The sequence below is a fragment of the Fulmarus glacialis genome, unplaced genomic scaffold (assembly GCF_000690835.1).
Source record: "Fulmarus glacialis isolate BGI_N327 unplaced genomic scaffold, ASM69083v1 scaffold8689, whole genome shotgun sequence".
NCBI lineage: Eukaryota > Metazoa > Chordata > Aves > Procellariiformes > Procellariidae > Fulmarus > Fulmarus glacialis.
Genome location: NW_009232718.1, coordinates 37,407 through 56,483, shown reverse-complemented (window position 1 = coordinate 56,483; position 19,077 = coordinate 37,407). Strand labels below are relative to the sequence as shown.

Genomic DNA, 19,077 nt, shown 5'->3' with positions numbered 1-19,077 from the left:
CTTAACAGAGCTGGAGAAAGCTGACTTTTACAACTCTTCTCCTGAAATGCCCTCTAGCCTTAGCCCTTTGGATAGTGTAAGGCATTTTCAGCACATGAAATCTCTGTCGAACCTATAGATTGCTCCAAGCTAAGGGAAATCTATGATAAACGAGCAGTGAAACACTAGATATTCTGTACTCACATTGTCCACTATGTAGCTTTCTGCAAACTACCTTTTCTTGGCAAACTGTCTTTTGATTGTAACTTATTTACTTTGAATCCCCCTGTTCATAGTACCGGTACGCGTTGATGCATTTGGAACTCAGTCCCAGTCACCCACGGTTAATCCCACCTCGCTGGTTTATCTCTCACAAACTTTCTGACGTTTTATCTCCTCTAGGTTTTGCTGTTACTTGAACTTAAGGATGCTTGGAATGCCTAAAGGAATGTGCCTCTATCTTCAATAGTCAAGCATGCACAGGAAAAGGTTGCACACATCTGCTTTTAATTAAAAATACACAAAAGAAAAAACATGTTAAGAGTAAAGCTTTAAAAGCAAAGTAACCCAGATATTTATGGCCAGTCCTTCACAGCTGCCCACAGGTACACAAGATATCTAAAGATATCAATGCCAGCTGTAAATCCTATCCTTAGGCACAACAACCGCAATAACAAAACGTAACATACCTTCACATGTCAGTAGGAAGTATTCCAGGTTGTGACTGAAGGATGCACTGAAATAAGTACAGTTTTCAATCAGATCACAAGACAGACACTGCCTGTTGAAGTTTCCATTTGTGCTTGCGCTGAAAAAGTTAATACAAGTCCGTGAAGGTCACTGAGCAAATATTATCTGGAAGCAACATTACTTGAACCTTACTGTACTGTAGAACAAGAACATAAATATAATGTGTCCAACATTAGTAAGAGACAAAGCATTTCCATTTGGTTGAGTTTAAATAGCAGTAATGGCTTTTTTTTTTTGCCTGAATGGAGAATATATAAAAGGATACTGATGTCTTTTTCGCAGGGTCAGCTGGTTATGAAAGAAGGTATAGTTTTTAAAAGAAAATGATGGTTGCAATTCCACAGGAGGAAGTCATAATTTGGAGAATGAAGGCATGAAACAATGGAGCAGTATTTCTACACCTACTTACATTATGACAGACAATAAAGAGCTGGAATTGCTTTCTTTAAGTGTCTTACTGGTTGCCTCACTGGTCTGATTGTCTAGCAGCTGCCTCAGAGGCCAAAGCCCTTTTTGGGGCTTTAAACAGTTGCTCTTATAACATCCAAGTAGAAAGGAAAGATTGTGTTTAGGGGTCTGTTTTTGCAGAAGGTAACGTGGCCTGTTCATATGCTCAGAAGCGTTTTGTAAGAGTCTACTGTAAGTTGAAGAATGAATTGCAGATTATTAGCAAATAATAAATAAAATTTTGCACTGCTATAGCATTTTGAAACTTAAAATGCTTCAAGAATATTAACTAATAGATATTTCCAGTATTGCTGTAAAGCAGGTGAGTGTGTTTGCTACTATTTCAAGGTAGAAAGAGATGAGGCTGCACAACCTGTTTAAAACCACAGAGACTGAACTGAGTAGGTCTTGAGTTGTTGTTTAGGCTGAGGTCATGTCTCTGGCTTAAATCCTGTTTACAAGCTACTAAATCAGACACAAAAAGGAAATAAAAAAACCAAACCCCAGATCTTCATCTGATATAAGCTGTCAGAACTCCAGCGGAGTTCTGTCAATGAACACTTGCCAAGGATGCTTCTGAGCTGACACCCTTGGGCTGGGACGAGACACAATCAGACTACCCAGCGCAGGAAATCAAATACCTGAAGGGAGGCCAAGATCACTGTGTAATCAAAGTAAGGTCAAGGACATTGACATTTTGGGCATCTCTTTCACTGTTGCCTATGTGGGGAGGGAAGGTTAATGAGGCTCCAGGGTGAGCTGCATGTCAAGACGAGGGAGGGGTGGGAAGCTCCTTGACTCATGCCAGCAGCTCTTGAGCAGCTGGGCCTGGACTCAGCTTTTAAAATGAGATTTTCTTCCCATTTAAATAGAAATTAATGGTCAAAATAATTTTGATTTTTTTTCTTCAAGAAAATAAACACCGAGCAGAGCTACTCTCAAAAACCTGTGGAGTGCAGAGAACAGGCATAGAGGTCTCAAAAGGAAAAAATGATGCTACTACAGGTAATTTAGTTCACTCTACTTTCCTTCCTACTGAGGAAAAAAAGGTATGACATCATGTTACAGAAGGAAAACATACTGACTGTCCCCTATCAACTGATGCTATCACCAGCTCCGCCCTTCGTTGCAGATGCTGAGATGACAGCAGGGAGATTGAGAAGAAAAATAGGACAAATGGAATAATGATTCCAAAATTATTATTTCAAAGTTTGGGTTTCCTCCCTTTTGTAATCTGCTCCCACAATACTTTGCAATAGCTACACTACCAATAGCTTACTAAAACCCAGCCTTTGACTCATCATGCAGTTACGGAGGATACTAAAATAATCTGGAATTGCAGAAAAACATTTGCAAACATAACATATTGTTATTTCTTTTCAATTTCGTAAAGAGGTGAGGTGCTATCAAATTTCTATGAAAACTGCTTTCTGGAAGTATAAAAACAGTTTATACCATTAGTTTATGTAATTCTGGATTCTTTCAAGTGTTAAGCAGTTCTGTTGGAAAGTTTTGTGACAGTTTATCAATCTTGAGACCAATTTAAAATTTGCAATACAATGAGAAAATTGCTAAATGTAAACCATTTCCAAATGTCAAGCATTTTGCTCACTCTCATTGTGCTGTTCTGTCTATTCTAGTGACAACACATTGCAAGATCCTGCAATGCCATTAAAGACAAACACATAAGAAACTGTTTCTACCACAATCTCTATGTAATGATTTGTGTAAGACTGAAAAAATGGGAAATTCTGTACATGAAGTTAGTAAAGCACATACCTGTATAAATGTCGCCTTCTTGGCAAATCTTCTGTGCTGTGGAAATAACTGGGGAAAAAAATTTCAAAAGACAAGTGTATCATTAGAAGTGTGTTTACAAGTATTTCATACAAAACCATCTTCATTCACATAGCCATTTTCCTGCTCTTGTAATGGCAAGGAATGTTTAAACTGAATTAGAAAACCACAGAGGGACACATCACTGCAGAGGCTCAAGCAACTACGTCGTAGGCTGCACTGCAGTTAAAACAAGCACGGAAGTGTTTGGGTCCTAGACTGGTCATGTCAGCAGATCAAAAAGGATCAAGTGATTAAGCGAAAGACCTTCACATCTTCACCTCAAGCTTTGTGGTGCAGAAGTACCTTTAAACACCTTTCTTTTTTCTCTAGACCAGTTTTTATTTCTCTGACTACTTTTTATCCTTTGTCCAGATAGATAGCTAATTGGGGTCTGATGCAAAACCCACTGACATGTCCTTTTTGAAAAAGGGAGTTGGACTTTCAGGGAAGACAGAGTATGAAGTTGAAGAATACTTCATTGCCCTTGTTCTGTGCTGAGACTGTGGTGAACTCCTTTTCTGGCTAAACAGTGAAAGCCCTGTTGTGCGGTGACAGCTTCTGAAGGTAACAGAGAGGTGCTGCTGGAGGTGGCCAACCTCAGTCCAACGTACAGGGTCCAGATCGATGCCCAGATGCATTTCTTGTGAATAATGACAGACTACAGGAGCAAATGTAGCATCCGCGGGATGGATAATGTGTCAGGCAGGATATTCAGCCCAGCCGATCTGCTTCCAATGAGCTGCGCTTGCCTAGATGTATATTTTGTTTGCACAAACGGTACGTGGTATTTTCTACTTGACTCGACAGTTAAAACGCACATAAGACTTTGGTGCTAGTTTGCTACTTAGCTCTGCCAAGTGGTAAAGACCCTCATATCGTACTGAAGTTATTGGTAATTGAGGGCATTCAAAACCTTGAAGGAGCATCATGCTCTTAATGATCATTCAAAGTTTATCATATTCCAGAGGCTTTTTACTCAGCTGTTCGGTGACCTTAAGAAAATGAGAGGTGAGTGCCTTGTACCCTGCTGAAACTGTGTCTGGAAAGGAATCTATATGATATTTGATTCCAGAAACCTTCCAAACATTTTATTACGTACTTTCTTGAAATGTATTTTTAAAAGTAAACAATTACAGAAGTTATTTTACAAGCATAAAGGATAAGTGTGAAGAAAGGTGGGGGTTTTTTAGTATTCTAATTAAATACTTTCTTTCTAATGCACTGGTATTTTTGCAGGTCAATAAAGGATTCTTTCTAAAACTGACTATCTAGGTGGTCAATGAAAACAGACTTCAGAGGTTAATATCAGAAGTTGCAGCAGGAGAACTCACTCTACATAAATGTATTTAATAGTCACAGAAAGAAAGGTTTGAACTATACAGAGAAAACCAAAATAAGTTAAGATATATGGAATGGCACGAGAAGTTAAGCCAAAATGGAGACAGCTCCTCCTGCTGCCTTATCCCCATTGCCTTATGCTCATATATTTCAGATGCATACACCACACCATTGTAACTAACCCTATAGTCCAGGGTTAAACAAGGGAAGACTGATTTGTCAGACCAAATTTTACTTACATTTTATGCCTCTTTTCATCATATGCCAATATCTTTGTCACATCCCAATCGCCAGATGTAATAGACTGTAAGTTATCGCTGCTACTATTGGGCTGCCAGAAAGAAAAGAGAATTGGATTTCTTTATTCTTAAAAGAAGATATCTGAGCAAAGCTTCTCTGCTGAAAAAGGGAGCTCTTTTGACTCCATTACCTATTAAAAATAAACCATGCGTCTGCAATTTCCACCCCTCCCCCTGCTATTTCTGTGAATCTGCAGGCATGGAAATAACACAGAGTCAGAATCATCTTAATCATAACGCCGCTGAAGATAATGGGATGAATTCAGCACAGAACAGCTTCAAACTCCTTCCTCTAATCCAGCATGCCCACGAGCTTCTGATTAATCCTTTATGGAAGTACAGGGATTTACTTATTTATGTACAACTAAGAAGCATTAAAAAAACAAAACAAAGAAATGATATTGTTTGGAAAAAGGCAGTTGGTTGACCTTTTTCTTTTAAGTATCTCATTTGGAAATTCATGTTATCTTATGCCCAATAAACCATCATTGAAGGTTTTCTTTTACGCACAAGACCCACATTCTATATTTGCACCTTCCAGTCTTGCCGGTATGAGCACAGGTACTACTTTTTATTGCTTTCTACTGCAGGTGAGACCAAAAGCAGCGGCAGCGAGCGAGTCACCTGTGATGACGACATGGCGATGTGGTAGAACTTCCCGCGTCCTCCCTGGGGAATGGCTCGAACAAAGAAAAACTTCCGACCGTCCTTGGAAAAAATTGGCTCTTCATTCTGTAAGCAGTGAATTTAAGGGTTGTATTATTACCATTAATTTATTGTATTTAAAATTGGTCAGCACTGCAAAACCCTGTGAAATTAACTCACATTGAAATAGAGAGTGCTCTTTTACAGCAACCTGAGGTAAACAAAAAACCCTAAATTATTGCTTCTGTGCTCTCGGGAAAGCAGACAACTTTCAGCCATGGAAGAGAGGGAGAAATTAACTCACATTGAAATAGAGAGTGCTTTTTAACAGCAACCTGAGGTAAACAAAAAAACCCACTGAAAACTGGAGAAAGTTTTGAAAATTATTGCTTCTGTGCTCTCGGGAAAGCAGACAACTTTCAGCCATGGAAGAGAGGGAGACAGGCAGTAAGGAGAGTCCCTTGGCTATAAAGTAAATTCCCCTTTGCAAAGCAAAAAGTGCACATATACAGCTGACTGCTCGGGGCAGTTGGAATAAAGCCTTTAGAAATGGTTTGAACCTTGTTGGCACAAGTAAGACAAATGCTGTTTACTCTGCTGGAAGAACTGATCTATTCCTGTCCTTGAGGAAACAAAACTAGCAGCATCTAACTGCTGTCTTTTCCTACTCTCTTACAAGTGCTTATTTCACTGAATTATTTACGAAGGGGAGGATATCTTGCAAAACTGTCTTTGACACAATGCTCCCAGGTGAACGTGATGATTGACTTTTATTGGGTGACTAAAACTTTCAACCAGAGGTAGAAGAGACTCAGCAGAAGGAAATCAAACACCACATATGGCAAGCAAGCAAGCATTTCCTGGAAGGGTGTTTGTTTTCTTTTTGTACAGGAACCCCGAGGCACATGGGAAGCCTCCACTGCAGGAGATGGTTGAACAGCAGATTACAAGGGAAAGCAGAAGGATGGTCCATATGGTATGACACAATAGCACTGTACCAAGGGAACTGGCGAGATGAAGCTCCTCTACTCTGCATCTTGAATAGTTGGAACTAAAACAAGAGCTGAATGAACCTCTCCTGTGATACCAGGCTTTTCTGGGGACCCGCTGAGCCCTGCCTGCCCTGGCCCAGCTTCATGGCTCCTTCTTCTTCAAGGGCAACCAAGAGGAAAACTGTTGCTCAGACTCTTCTGGGTCCTCCTTTGGTTCAGTGTTTATCAAACACCCCGGCTTTCTGCTTGGCACGTGTCAAGATACCACACTGAACCAGCAAGAACTTGATTGCACAGGGAGACTTATGGCTGATACAAACACCTACAGCAAAGAAATAAACATTTTTATTTCTCATAAGCTAACACATTATTCTTACTGCATGTTCCTTTGCTCCCAGTTCTTTACCGGTTAATTCTTTTCCACTATCTATCAGATTTATAAACTCCGTATTAGGTGTTCAAACTGTTTATTTTTTTCCTTTTATTTTCCCTTGCTTAGGTTTTCAGTATATTTTAAAATATGTCCATTTACAGCTTGTTGCAGCTCTATGAAATAATGGTTTCATTTGTTTCTGACACTTGTTCTGGAATTTGAAACATGAAACTCTATATTATTTCCAAATGTCTTTGACGTCGGGAGAAAACTCATTGAAAACCAACTATGATAACTTGGGCAAACCTTCTGCTCGACAGGTTTTCCTTTACTGAGGTAAACAGCAATGAGTTCACCCTACATTTCTATAGCTGCGCCTACTGCATTATATATTCCAGCAATATGTCTCTGCCAGGGAGAGCAGGCGTTGTGCAGATTAGTTTGAGGTTCATCCAGAGTTACAGGGGAAGGAGGTACATGGCACGGATGACAGATGTGAGGCTTTAGCACTCGGCTGATGTTATGAGACAGCCTGTTTGCATGTTCCTGTTGCCGGAAAGACAACGCATTAACACAAACAGAACTCTGTTTAAAACCTTGACAGAGATGGTGACTTATCCCGGATGGCAAATGGCAGGGACGTCAGGCTGAAAGGCTTTCTGAAGAGGATTTTATATTGTAGGGAGCTACACTGGGCACGTAATTAAATTATTCTGCATGTGATACAAACAGTTTGAGCCTTTGGCTGACTATTATTGACTGAATCCCACGACACTAGAACAGAAGAGCCCTCCTTGAAAATAAGAGGAGATCAGTTTAATGCTGGTAAAAGAAAACACTTTTCCTGTGCAGCAGGTAGGGAATTTCTGGAAGTTTTTGCCCCAGGAAGCTTATGGAAGCAGCTGGTATTAGAAGGTGCAAAAAGGGATTGAACAAACTCATGATTCATTAACAGACCTGAAAGGGAATAGACATGGATAGAGTCTCAAATGTCCATAATCTTTTTATTGTAGATGGTGGTGAAATATGAGAGGACTGGACTGCAGAAAGCAGCCAGCTCTCACCCTGTCCTTAGATCCCATCAGCTGCTGTGCCTGCTAAAGACAGATCGATGGAGCAGAGGAAGCAGCGGTGACACTCGGTAGGGCACTCCCTAAGTCCTTACGGCTCTTCTTGTCTAGATCTCTGTATTTAGACAAATGAATTCTACCCAAACAGTGAAGGCCAGTTTCCAGAAATCCACTGCTTTGTGCAGATGAAGGACAAAGCTGTCCTCACATCAGCTACACGTAGCAATAACTCAGTGCTCTCAGACTCAGATATAAGGGGGGAAAAAAAGTAAGGTAACTCCTGTATGATTCCACAGCAGCTTAAATTGAAGCTTAAATCTGACTCAGTAAGCATGGGTCCCTGATCCCATTTGCCTTTCTGGGACCTCTGTGAACAGACAGCGGCCTGGTTCAGGAAGCAGATCTACCCAGAGCTGCTGACCTGTGATGGGCGATTGTCCCCAGGGTGGAGGAGGAAGGAAATAGGTGGTTGGAGCTGAGGACTACCCAGTCATCCTCAGAGTTGAAGGAATAATCACTAAACGAAGGATGACCCTGTGGCTGGAGAAGGCATTGGTTGGACTAGCCAACCTGCATCACTATCAGTAAAAGAAAGCAGCAGCAACTCCATTTCCAGCAACCTGTTTATTGCTGTGTATCAAAATGGTCCCACCGAAGACTTCAGCTTTGGTGGAAGAGATAAGGTGATGGGAGGCTGCTGGAGGGCACCGTGATCCCTGGAGGGATCAGTCCTGGAATTCAGAGTTGTGCAACACAGGCCAGTGTATCTGCAAATGGTCAGGAGAAGAAGAAACCAAGGAGTGCCTCAGAGTTTTATCCCAAGTTTGGCAAAATCAGGATGCATGAGGGGATAATGCTAAGGTCAGTCCGAACTTCTGTAGGTCTTAGAGAAGGGCATAAAGTCCTGGAACGATGAATAACAATAAAAAAAAGGTAGAGTGTATTATAGAGGTATTGGAGAGGGATCATTGAGCATCACTGGATCTGCAGCCACTTTCTCTGATCCGCCTTTGCCCAGATCCCGTAATTAATGATTCTGCTCTGTAGATGTTTATTCTTTCAGGGAAATGTCCCAATGCTTTAAGTGTCACAGGGCAGTAGCTCTGATAAACAGATAGGTGTGACATAAATCCTTTTAACTATTTGCATTTTGGTAAACAGTTCATTGAAATCCAACAAAGTGTTATAAATGAGCATCGGCATTATTTTGACAATGAAGTCACCTCTTCATCTGGGCGCAGGGAGAAGATCTCTTTCCATCCCCTGCCACACTCAGCCCCTGGGGCAATGCTGAGCTTCATCCCCCATCCCTATCCCCATGCTCATCTGCAGTTGGGTGCACCACACCAATGGCCATCTCTGAAGTCGGGGCACCTGACATCAAAATACAGGGTCATCAACTGGAGAGGAGAGGAGCCCATGCCTCTGGGTACCAATCCCCTCCACTGGATAAAATCAGGAGTCTTCATTTAAGTGCCAAAGATGCTGTAACCACAGCTGCTTTGTTAGCTCTGGCAGATGAATTTCGGTATTGAATTATGCGGCTTTGAGTCCTGTTTCTGCTTCATCCTTTGTCTTTAGGGCAACTTCAGGTCAGTTATGGGGTTGTTACGTGACAAAAGGGCTTTACAGGTGAAACAGTCAGTCCTGTTCGTAGGCTTCTCTGAGCTCTGTTTTTATTTAAAAGAATATCATGTCAGACTGCCTATTAACTACGTGTAAAAGAATCATTACTGGGTGATCATGCTGTCAATTTAAAACAAGGGAGTTGTAAAAGAAAAATGGTGTGAGGTTTTCAACATCTCAACCTTTTGACAGAGCAGAAGTCTTTATTTTGAGACTGAGGTGATCTGAAACACTAGGGAAACAGGAGGACTGGAAAGAAAAACTCAACCCAAAGGAACTGTTATCAGGGGAGGCCAGCCAGCCCATGCAGGCAGTTTTGGAGGTTATACGTCTCTAAACAATTTTGTGGTAATCTCCTTGTCCTGCCGACATCAATGTCAAAGCCCACAGCCTTTGGTGGCGTTGGAATTGCACCCTGGTTTATAACTAAATTTGTTCACAATTAAATAAGTAAGCAGATTAAAATGCCAGTAAAGTTTATCTTCAGCAGGTGCTCAGAAATTGTCTTATTTCTCCCTTGCTGACTCATGGTCTGTATGTGACCATCACCGGCACTATCGGAAAATGGCTTCTTCACAAAAATTGAAACAAAATTGTTTACAGCTATAATTACAGTTTCAAAGAATTTGTATATTTAAGCAAAAGTATGAGTAAAGTTCAGTCTGGCTTTTATGCTCAGAAGTGCACAAGCAAATACATAAATAAAAGCAGTAAAACTTCCAAAATCCTTAGGCAGCTTTGCTGAACATGTGCCTGTTCTTATTTGTGCAAAAGGTTTGAAAATTCTGGTCATATCATCTGGCAAGGAGTGACAGATATTTTCTAGCAGAACCTGTGTAAATACTCACTGTATATTTCTCACTATACTTGGAGTAATTTATTAATTAATAAATTTTGCTTATGTTGTAGAGAGCCTCTCCAAAGTTTTTAGACCTGAATAAAATTCATTCATGAACTTAAGTCCAGAAGGGAACACAAGATCGTTTACTATGACCTTCCATACACAGACTGTTAAATCTCACTGAGTTACCAAACTACTACAACATGAACAAAATTCAAATTCATGGGTTATATGCTCTATCTCAGAACTCCCAGTATTTCTAAAAAAAAATCAACCTAAAAAAAGTCAACCCTATCATCCCTGGAGACTTCCTCATGTCCCTGTTGAGTATTTTCTGATACTGATGTTTTTCTCTCCTTGTCTCCTGCTCCCAGCCTACTCCCAGCCTACTGTGAAGTTTGCCCCTATTCCGGGAAGACCAGATGTACTTAAACTCCGAAGAAAAATGTAAAGCTCTTGTATGCTTTTCAAACTAGGTATGTGGAGTACTTTGAAGGAGTATTTTAAAGAATGAGGCAAGCAGTTAGATTCCTCAGTCCTATTGATTTAAAATTGGGGTACTTCTTGAAAGGAGGTCTGGTCAACAGAACATACAGAACAAATTGGCCAACTAGGCAGTGGGTGTCTTCTTCAGGGTGGGCTGAATCATACTCAGGAACATTGACTGTGTGACCACACTGCTCACCATTCTGGCTGTCTACAGAGGGGAACTGGGCACCTGGCTCATATGCATGTACCTATATTAAAATGTCTCAACCAAGGAGTCTTCATCCTGAGCTGAGTCACACTCCTGAGTTCCTTCAGTAGCTGCCTAATGTGCAATTCATCTCCTCCTTAAAGAGGTTAGGGGACTCGCACTAGCATTTAACATTTTCACATCATTCTCATAGTCAGACACGCATGCCAGTTATCTAGATTAATGTGTCATAGAGTAAAAGGTAAATATAGAAAATACAATTATCCTAGTAATCATATATTCAGTCAAAACTAGAATTTTAAGTAATTTTATTGTCAGAAATACAGGCGAAAGAGGTCTATAATTGTTCAGACTCTTACAAAAGCTTTTGAAGAGTACTATCAAATGTCTCCAAAGTCCATAGCAAATGTTATCTTAGTTTAGTACTGAGATGTCTGACTCATTTGGCTGTAATCAACATTCTTCTCTAACCTCAAACTAAGTATATAATGTTTGGAGATGCAGTAAAAACTATATTTCCCTGGAGCAGACCCGTTAGAGACTGGCATATTGTTTACTACAGTTATTCAGGACAAAGCACCATCTTTTAATGCCTGTCCATGTAGTAGGTAAATGACTAGAGAACCATAGCAGTGTAAAAACACAAGTCCTACTCTACTGCATTAATGGAGGCACAAGCAAATAGCAGTAAAAGGATTAAAACTATCCTCGGACTTATAAAATAAATGAATCCTGTGAAGCACTTTTTTTTTTTGAAGATACAAAATATGGGCAATTTAATTTTCTCTTGACTTGGCTTGTATTTTAAGCTTTTGTTTTCTACTCAATATAGTACAAGATCTGACATGCTACTGTCTGGCATTCACATATCCCACGAAAAACAGTTCAGTGTTGTGGCTGAATTGGTATCAGCAGCTTCTCTCTCAAGAACAGCCTAATCAAATATGAGGTCACTTCACAAACTGACTCCTGGGGAAGTGTTATAAATGATCTTCCAGAGATTTACATGCTGGAAATCTACAGGTTTTATACAGACATATGTTGAAAAAAAAAACCTTTTCCAAAAAAAAAGGAAAAAGAAAAAAAAAAAAAAAAGAAAAATCCCATAAATCAAAACTTCTATCCTACTTTTTATATCTTTTTCTTTTTTTTTAGCATTTATTTTCATCTTTGTTTTATTTAATTTGTGGGATGGGAGCATGTTGCCATAAAATGTAATAGTATTAAGCACAAGTTAAGTGTCAGAAGAATGATGTGTCAGCTGTTAAAACAGGATAGTAAACTCCATCAGGCAGTTTCTCTCCATTCCGTGCTCCACATAAGCCCTTGTTCTTTTAACTGCCTCATCGACAATTTAATTTCATTTTTCACCTTTCTTACATCTGCAAATAGCTGCGGAGTAACACAGAGAAATTTGTCAAATTTAGCTTAAGTGACTTGAAAGTCCTATCTGCATGATTTTGGCTCTGAATGGATATGGGACTTCTTAATAAAATGACCTTTGATCTTCTGTTTTCAACAGTGGACTTCTTTCTGGTCTAGAAGACCAGAAAACCACCACTGTACTGCTTAAAATCATCATCAGTCTCAAACCAGGGTATGAAGGAATACGTCTGAGGTTGATAAGTCTTACACAGATACTTTCAGTGGGTGAATTTCCACCAGCATCAGCTTTTCATCTCTTTTAAATCCCAGTAAATTGCAGGCTAAGAACTATGGGACCTACCAGAGAAGATGGCATCTTTAATAAGAACTTGTTTATTACTGAGAAACTCTTTTCTATAATACAAATCATGCCATCTTCCAAGTATCTTTCTCAGGCCTGGAAAGCAGTTTTTCTCTTTGGGGGAAAAACAATGACACAAAAAGCCTACCAAGAACTTGACCGCAAAGGGAAGATCACTATTACCTGTCTGTGCAGCCAGCCTTCACTTTCATCTTCATGTTTCTAAAACAGAAGAAGATCATTAATACCATACTTCTCATGTATTACATTTTGCTTATCAGTGCAAGAAGCAGTTGGATTGAATCTGAAAAGTTGTTCAGAAATACAAAGAAACTGTTTAAATATGTGCTTCAGGAGCGTAATCCAGTGGCTGCTCTCCTTATCTTTTCTCTCTGGTGAATAAGTATGCACTCATTCAAGAAAGCATTTTACTCATACAGACAAAACACATAAACCCACAAGATATATTATTCCCCAAAGAAATAAAGCTTGTTAAGAAATAAAGAAAGATTGAAATGAAAGTTGTTAAGAAAAGGCTCTGCACTGTAGTCTATGCAATGTGTTGCATCATTTTTTCAAGAGATGGATATATCAGAACAATTTTCTACTGTGGAAACACCTATGCCAGTTTAAAAGGTGGTATCTGCTAATACTTACAGGTTATATCAATACACCATTTACATTAGTGTGTCTATAGAAGGGATTAATTAAGTACAATTAAAATGTGGGTAGATAAGCATGAGCCATTTTTAATGCCATTACATATATATAATGCCATTAAACTAGAACGTTGTAAAAATATTCAGGTTACAAACTGTTGATGTGTGTGTGTGCTTGTGCACGTATACAGTTATTTCAAGACAAGTAATCGTAATCACTCGCTTACACACACACACACACACACACAGAGACCTCGAGTGTTCCTGGCTTTCTAGAAGGTGTAAAAAAAAAAGGAAATATTGCAAACATTGTTTATATTCTGTGTCTGCCTAAATAAATGTGTGCCAGCTGACTTGTCGCCAGGTAAAATAACTGAAATGCTTTCTCCTCGCGTGGGTTATGAAAACCGACGGCAAGCGACCAGTTGGCTCGTCTCTCCTACCTTTGTGCAGACTCCCGTGGTGGCGTCGCACAGCGTCAGGATAGACACGTTCTGGGCCCTGTTCAGCCAGTTTACTGCCACCTTGGTGCTGGTTGCCCATTTCACCATGGTTATGTAGTAGTCCCTGCAAACACAGACATACATAAACCAAACCATAATACTGACATCCTAATGAATTGCCACATGGCAGAGCAGTTGGAGGCTGCTGCAGGCAAACAGTCCAGGAGAGATCTCTGGTTATTAAGAATGCTGCATCTCGGTGTCTCTAGGCTTCCTTATGTATGGATTTCAACCCCTAAAAATGACATTTTTAGGGCTGTGCAGGTGTTTTATCTGCCACTTCTGAAAGTCATTTTCAAAGAAGAGCTGAATGCAGAGATAAAGAATCTTTCAAGCTATTCATTCTTCCAAGAAGAACTGAAATGCCTGGAGCTACAAATTTATGCACAGGTGGAAAAGAAATTGCAAACAATTTCCATTCTGAGCACGCTAACTGGCTGACTCAGACCCATCACTGCCAATGGTTGGATTCTTTATGCTTATGAAGAGTTAATGGCCTCTAAATATGCCTACTACACACCAAAATATCCATCAGGGTTGCATTAAAAGGAAAATAGCAAGAAGGATATAGTTTAGAGAGACACAGGGTTTCTGTAAAGCAGATGCAGCTGGTTGCCATAAAGACGTCAGCAGAGATGTAACAGTTTGCGTCGGCAAAACTGCCATCCCACACTCCCTGTACCATCCTCTATTGCTGGACATATTCAGCTTGTGATAATACTTGGAGTAAATCACCAGTGTGGGTGCACAGTCCTGTAATCAATATCTTCTGGAAAAGTCCTGTGCAATAGTGAGCAATGGAACCATTTAGGCCGGGCTAGGCTGGAAAACACAGGACCACGAACAAATACATCGATGATCGCCTTCTCGGAGCCAGGCTGGGGTGGTACCCACAGATGTCCACCTCACCACTTTATCTGTAGGGTAAAACTCTGGCTGGGCTGACAAAGCTGGTGGTGTTATAATATACTGCTGGGCTATGTGGGCCAAAGACATTCTTAAATTATAATATGACTTTTCACAGCATACAGTCTCTAAAAAATTTATTAGTTCATTTGTTTGCTATAAAATATGTATAAGGAGTTGTTGCTCTCATTGGAATTAACATGCTGTGTCACTGGAGGGTACTTTGTGTTCTGGCAAGCGCTCCTGCATATACTGAAGAGAAAGGGCAAAAGCAACACAGGCCCGTTTGTCTAGCAAAATAACAAGTTGGAAATTGATTTTGTAGTTTTCAGTAATATTTAGTGCCTGAATTTGGCTGGGGAAAAATAACAAAAGACCTCAATGATTGCATCCACTGCACTGGAAGGAAGGATACTTCCAGGTGAGACAACAGCAGTCTGAAAATTCAGTGCCTGAAATAAAATTGTAATTTTACTCTTTATCAGCAACAGCATAAGCCCTAAGAGGAAAAAACCAACAAAGCAAAATTAAACTGTATAACCATCTCTTCTTTCTCTCAAAAATTAACGGGGCAGATTCAGTCTCCTCAGAAAAGGAACGTGAATTTAGTACATATTGTGGCTTGGAGCATTTTTTCCATAAATCCAATTTAAAGTTTGAAGGACACATATTCAATTTTTACATCCCTCTCGCTGTTTGAACACGGGAGCCACAGTTCTTTCTCAGGAACTTTTAATTGTTATTTTAGGTCAAACATTATCTTCCCTGCCACCCCAGAGATGGACATGGAGTCTCAGTTTCTCTCTGAAGCCTCTCCCAGCCATCAAGCAGACAACTGCAGATACTTGGAGAGTTATTATTCTAGTCTCAGAGTAGTGTGGAGTCTTTAATTTACTTCACTTCACATCTCTTCTGTAGGACAACCAAGCTTTATGTTTCCCATTTTGCAGAGCAAAATGAGACAATACGGTGTGATTAATCTCAGTTAATTTTAAACATCTGCAGTTCCAGCAGCTGCACTGGTTGAGCCGCCAGTGGAGAGAAATGGGGAGTCAGTGCATTTCCCAAGCCCTCTTCGCCTGACTTGTCCCAGATTTTATATGGAGCTGAGTTAAGGAGAACCTATTCCTTCCCATAGAGCGAAATCTAGACTAGCAGCTACCCGACTTTGTTTGTAGACCTCCACATCAGAGCAGGTTACACCCTGCCAAAGGAAAGGAATAACTTCCCTGAGCCCCTTCAGGAAGGGTGCAGTCATGCTGAGCTTTGCAATGTATTTCCCCATCCCAGTAAAGACGTTGGTGGTCGGGTTTGCAATCATCTGAGACTGGTTATTGTGCAGCGCCCTTATTCATACCCTAACTTTGCTTGGCTGCTTTCTGGAGGTGTGAATCTAAAATATGAGTTATGAATCTACAATATGAACACTTGAAGTATGACAACAGTAATAAAGCCATAAACACCACAAAGAACAGACAATGAGACATGATGTGGCCAAGTGACAGGCAGCAGCCCAGCCCGCGGTCCCTGGGGCACAGCCAGCTCCTGCCTCTGATCCAGACGCGAGTTGCCTGAGTTTCTTCATTATTTATTTGTTCATGACCTATGCAAGGACCAGTGACGCTTTCTGCACTCAGGGGAGATAGCATCTTTCTTTAATTTGCCACCTGGGATATAAATCTGACGTGAGAAATAAGTTGGATCATGGTCCAGTTCTGACCACCTGCTGATGTAACTCTTGGGGTCCAGTGGTTTTCACCAAAAGAAAAAATGCCTGTCAGGCATTAAATGTTATAATACTTTTTTTTTTTTTCCACTGCAATTTCCACCATTTCCCTTCACTTTCTTTTTCTCACAGAAAAGCATGGCATTGGAGAACATTTGGCAAAAATGTTCAGAATGAAAGGTTTTTAAAAAGGAAAAATTATCAGAATTGTATATTTTCCTCCAAAATATGTTTTTCAATCAATAGCTTTGCTTTTTTTTTTTTTTTTTTTAAACTGAAAAATATCCCAATTCTGTGGAAAATTTCTGACTTACTTTCAATTCTGAAAGAAAAAAGACCCTGGCATGTCTCCACTTTATTCTCAGCTTTATTAATTGTACTAAACCACTTTGCTCCAGATAAAAAGAACATCAAGAAGTACTGCTCTGTCCATATATCATCTGTGTGAACAGATGGAGCACATTGAAATGCTTCAGATAGGACTGCTCTGCTTGAAGATCCTTATCACCAGCTTCCCCTGATTCTTTGAAACTCCCTTCTGTAACTAACTGTACGGTACATCCCTCTTGTCTATTTTAATGAAATGTTATCACAGTAATCCTCTCATTTCAGAAAACATATGCATAATGAAAATGTACCCCTATTGCTTTAGCAGCACTACTTATATCATGCCCTAAGGATGGAAATTGCCATGGTTTTGATGAAATATACAGAGACTAATTAATTATGATATATTTTGCATCATTTTACAATATTGATTGCAACCAAATAAATTACAGCCACCCATAACCACATAGGACAAATTTATTAACAACACTTGGATCTTGCAGTCTGACGTTATTACTATAATTAAAATGTTTCTGAGTCTCTCTGTTTACAGAGTATGCTAGCAACAGAAAAATGATATTGTCCAGGAGCCGCAGTTCTGATACCGTGATGGGGATCCCGTGATGGGGATCCTGTGAACCTGAACTGCTGCCTGCCGTATACAGATCTGAAGTTGGTTTTTTGAAAGGCAAATGCAGTTATGCCCATTTGGTTTGGTCACATCTTTTGTTGCATAAATGGATTTGGAGTATTTTAGAGCTATTCAGTGAAAGCACGTTCTGAGGCTGACACTAGCTTTCCTAACAAAGAAAGGCAACTCCCACCATAAATAATCCCACTGGTTTAGTATCCTCTCATCAGATGACTACCCAGCCTATCCACAGGCCTTATATATTTACCATGCATAACGAAGACCACACCTGCACCCTCCCCGCCCTCCAAGCTGCCCTGTTTCATTACCTCTGTGCTGTACATCTATCTTTATTGGCACAGGAATTACAGATCCAGCAATCTAATTTAGCAATCAGTGAAAAAAGGTGAGCACGCATGTTGGTTGGATGCTCCTACAAGAACAAGTGATGTGCCTGGGAAGGATAACCTTGCAGCATTACATTTGGAAGGGCCACTATGGATATTTTAGATGTAGAAGCAGAGTCTTATTTCTCTTGGCCTGCTATAAGGCTATTTCAAGTTCAAATCAAAGGTACCAAAATCTGGATTTGGATTCTAATCTCTGAGCTTTGCAGGGAGGTGTGCCATGCATTATCTAAAGCTGCTTCTCTCCTGAACAACGTGTTCCTTTCACGTGTTCACAGACCCATAAACGTACCTCAAGCTTTGACCACATGCTGAAGTCCAAGCCAAACTTTTAAACCCTTGCTGAATGTAGACTTAAGGACGCACTTAATTAGAAATGGGTGTCTAAGTAGTTGGCTGAATTGCAGGCCAACTTCTAAAATACACTTGCCCTAAAAACAGCAAAGAGTTTTCCTTTTTATTTTTAATGAAGATTGGGCAATGTGTTTGCAGAATGTCTGCCCGGTTTCACTCCTGTGTTCATGTCATGAAGCAGTGAGCTCGTGTCTGCTGTATTATGGGGCTGCCCTGTTTCTGCTTCATACTCTTTCATACAGGCTGCTGTAAAAAACTAGTTATTATTAGTAAGAAACTAAAAATGTTCTACAAAAATACATGTAAGAAGAAAAAAAAAATTGAAAAATTTTAAACAGATCTACACAAAATGAAACTCCTTGATAGTGGCAGAGAAAGGCACTGTAAAATGATACTGAAAAAAGTCAGGGTCTGATTTAAAAGAAATCGTGAGAGAAACTGGGTCCAGCATCCCAGGGCAAGAAAGCACCTACCTCATTCTCTGATCGTCGGGGGGAGTCATTTCCAGGTCATGGGTAGGTCCGTTCAGACCAATCACATGCAAAGAAATAGTTGGATTTTCCATTCCAGCCTGGATTTTGAAATAAGAATAAATTACCATATCTTATACAACACAGAATGGTTTTGATTTGTTACGTCCCCATGGTTTATAAAAATGCATTCCCATTGTACGGGGTTACGGACTGGACTGCTGCAGTTTTCACAAGAAATCTGCAACTGTAGTGATGTGGCACAGGGGTGTGGAGGGGAGGGTAGGCACAGCCAAGGGGTAATTTTACTTAGGACACCTCTAGCCTTGGTAAAAAATGCTACTTTTCATGGCGACTAGAAATATTGCTGTTTTATGTATCTTTTGATAAAAGGTTGTCTAACAGGATGATGGTAGATATACTAAATACTGGTTCATTTTGTATTGTATGAAAGGGCATCCCCTGTTGAATC

At 40.1% G+C, this 19,077-nt stretch overlaps 1 protein-coding gene across 1 annotated transcript in view; it reads right to left on the bottom strand.

Moving 5' to 3' along the window:
- DPP6 (dipeptidyl-peptidase 6) overlaps positions 1-19,077 on the bottom strand; it is a gene marked incomplete at its 5' end in the record, with an annotated part of 87,161 nt that overhangs the window by 36,562 nt on the left and 31,522 nt on the right. Inside the window, 7 exons of the mRNA XM_009585037.1 lie at positions 669-787; positions 2,956-3,003; positions 4,593-4,684; positions 5,277-5,384; positions 12,806-12,844; positions 13,725-13,848; positions 18,609-18,706. Of these exons, the coding sequence (XP_009583332.1) occupies positions 669-787; positions 2,956-3,003; positions 4,593-4,684; positions 5,277-5,384; positions 12,806-12,844; positions 13,725-13,848; positions 18,609-18,706 (628 nt within the window). The remainder of the gene's footprint in view (positions 1-668; positions 788-2,955; positions 3,004-4,592; positions 4,685-5,276; positions 5,385-12,805; positions 12,845-13,724; positions 13,849-18,608; positions 18,707-19,077) is intronic.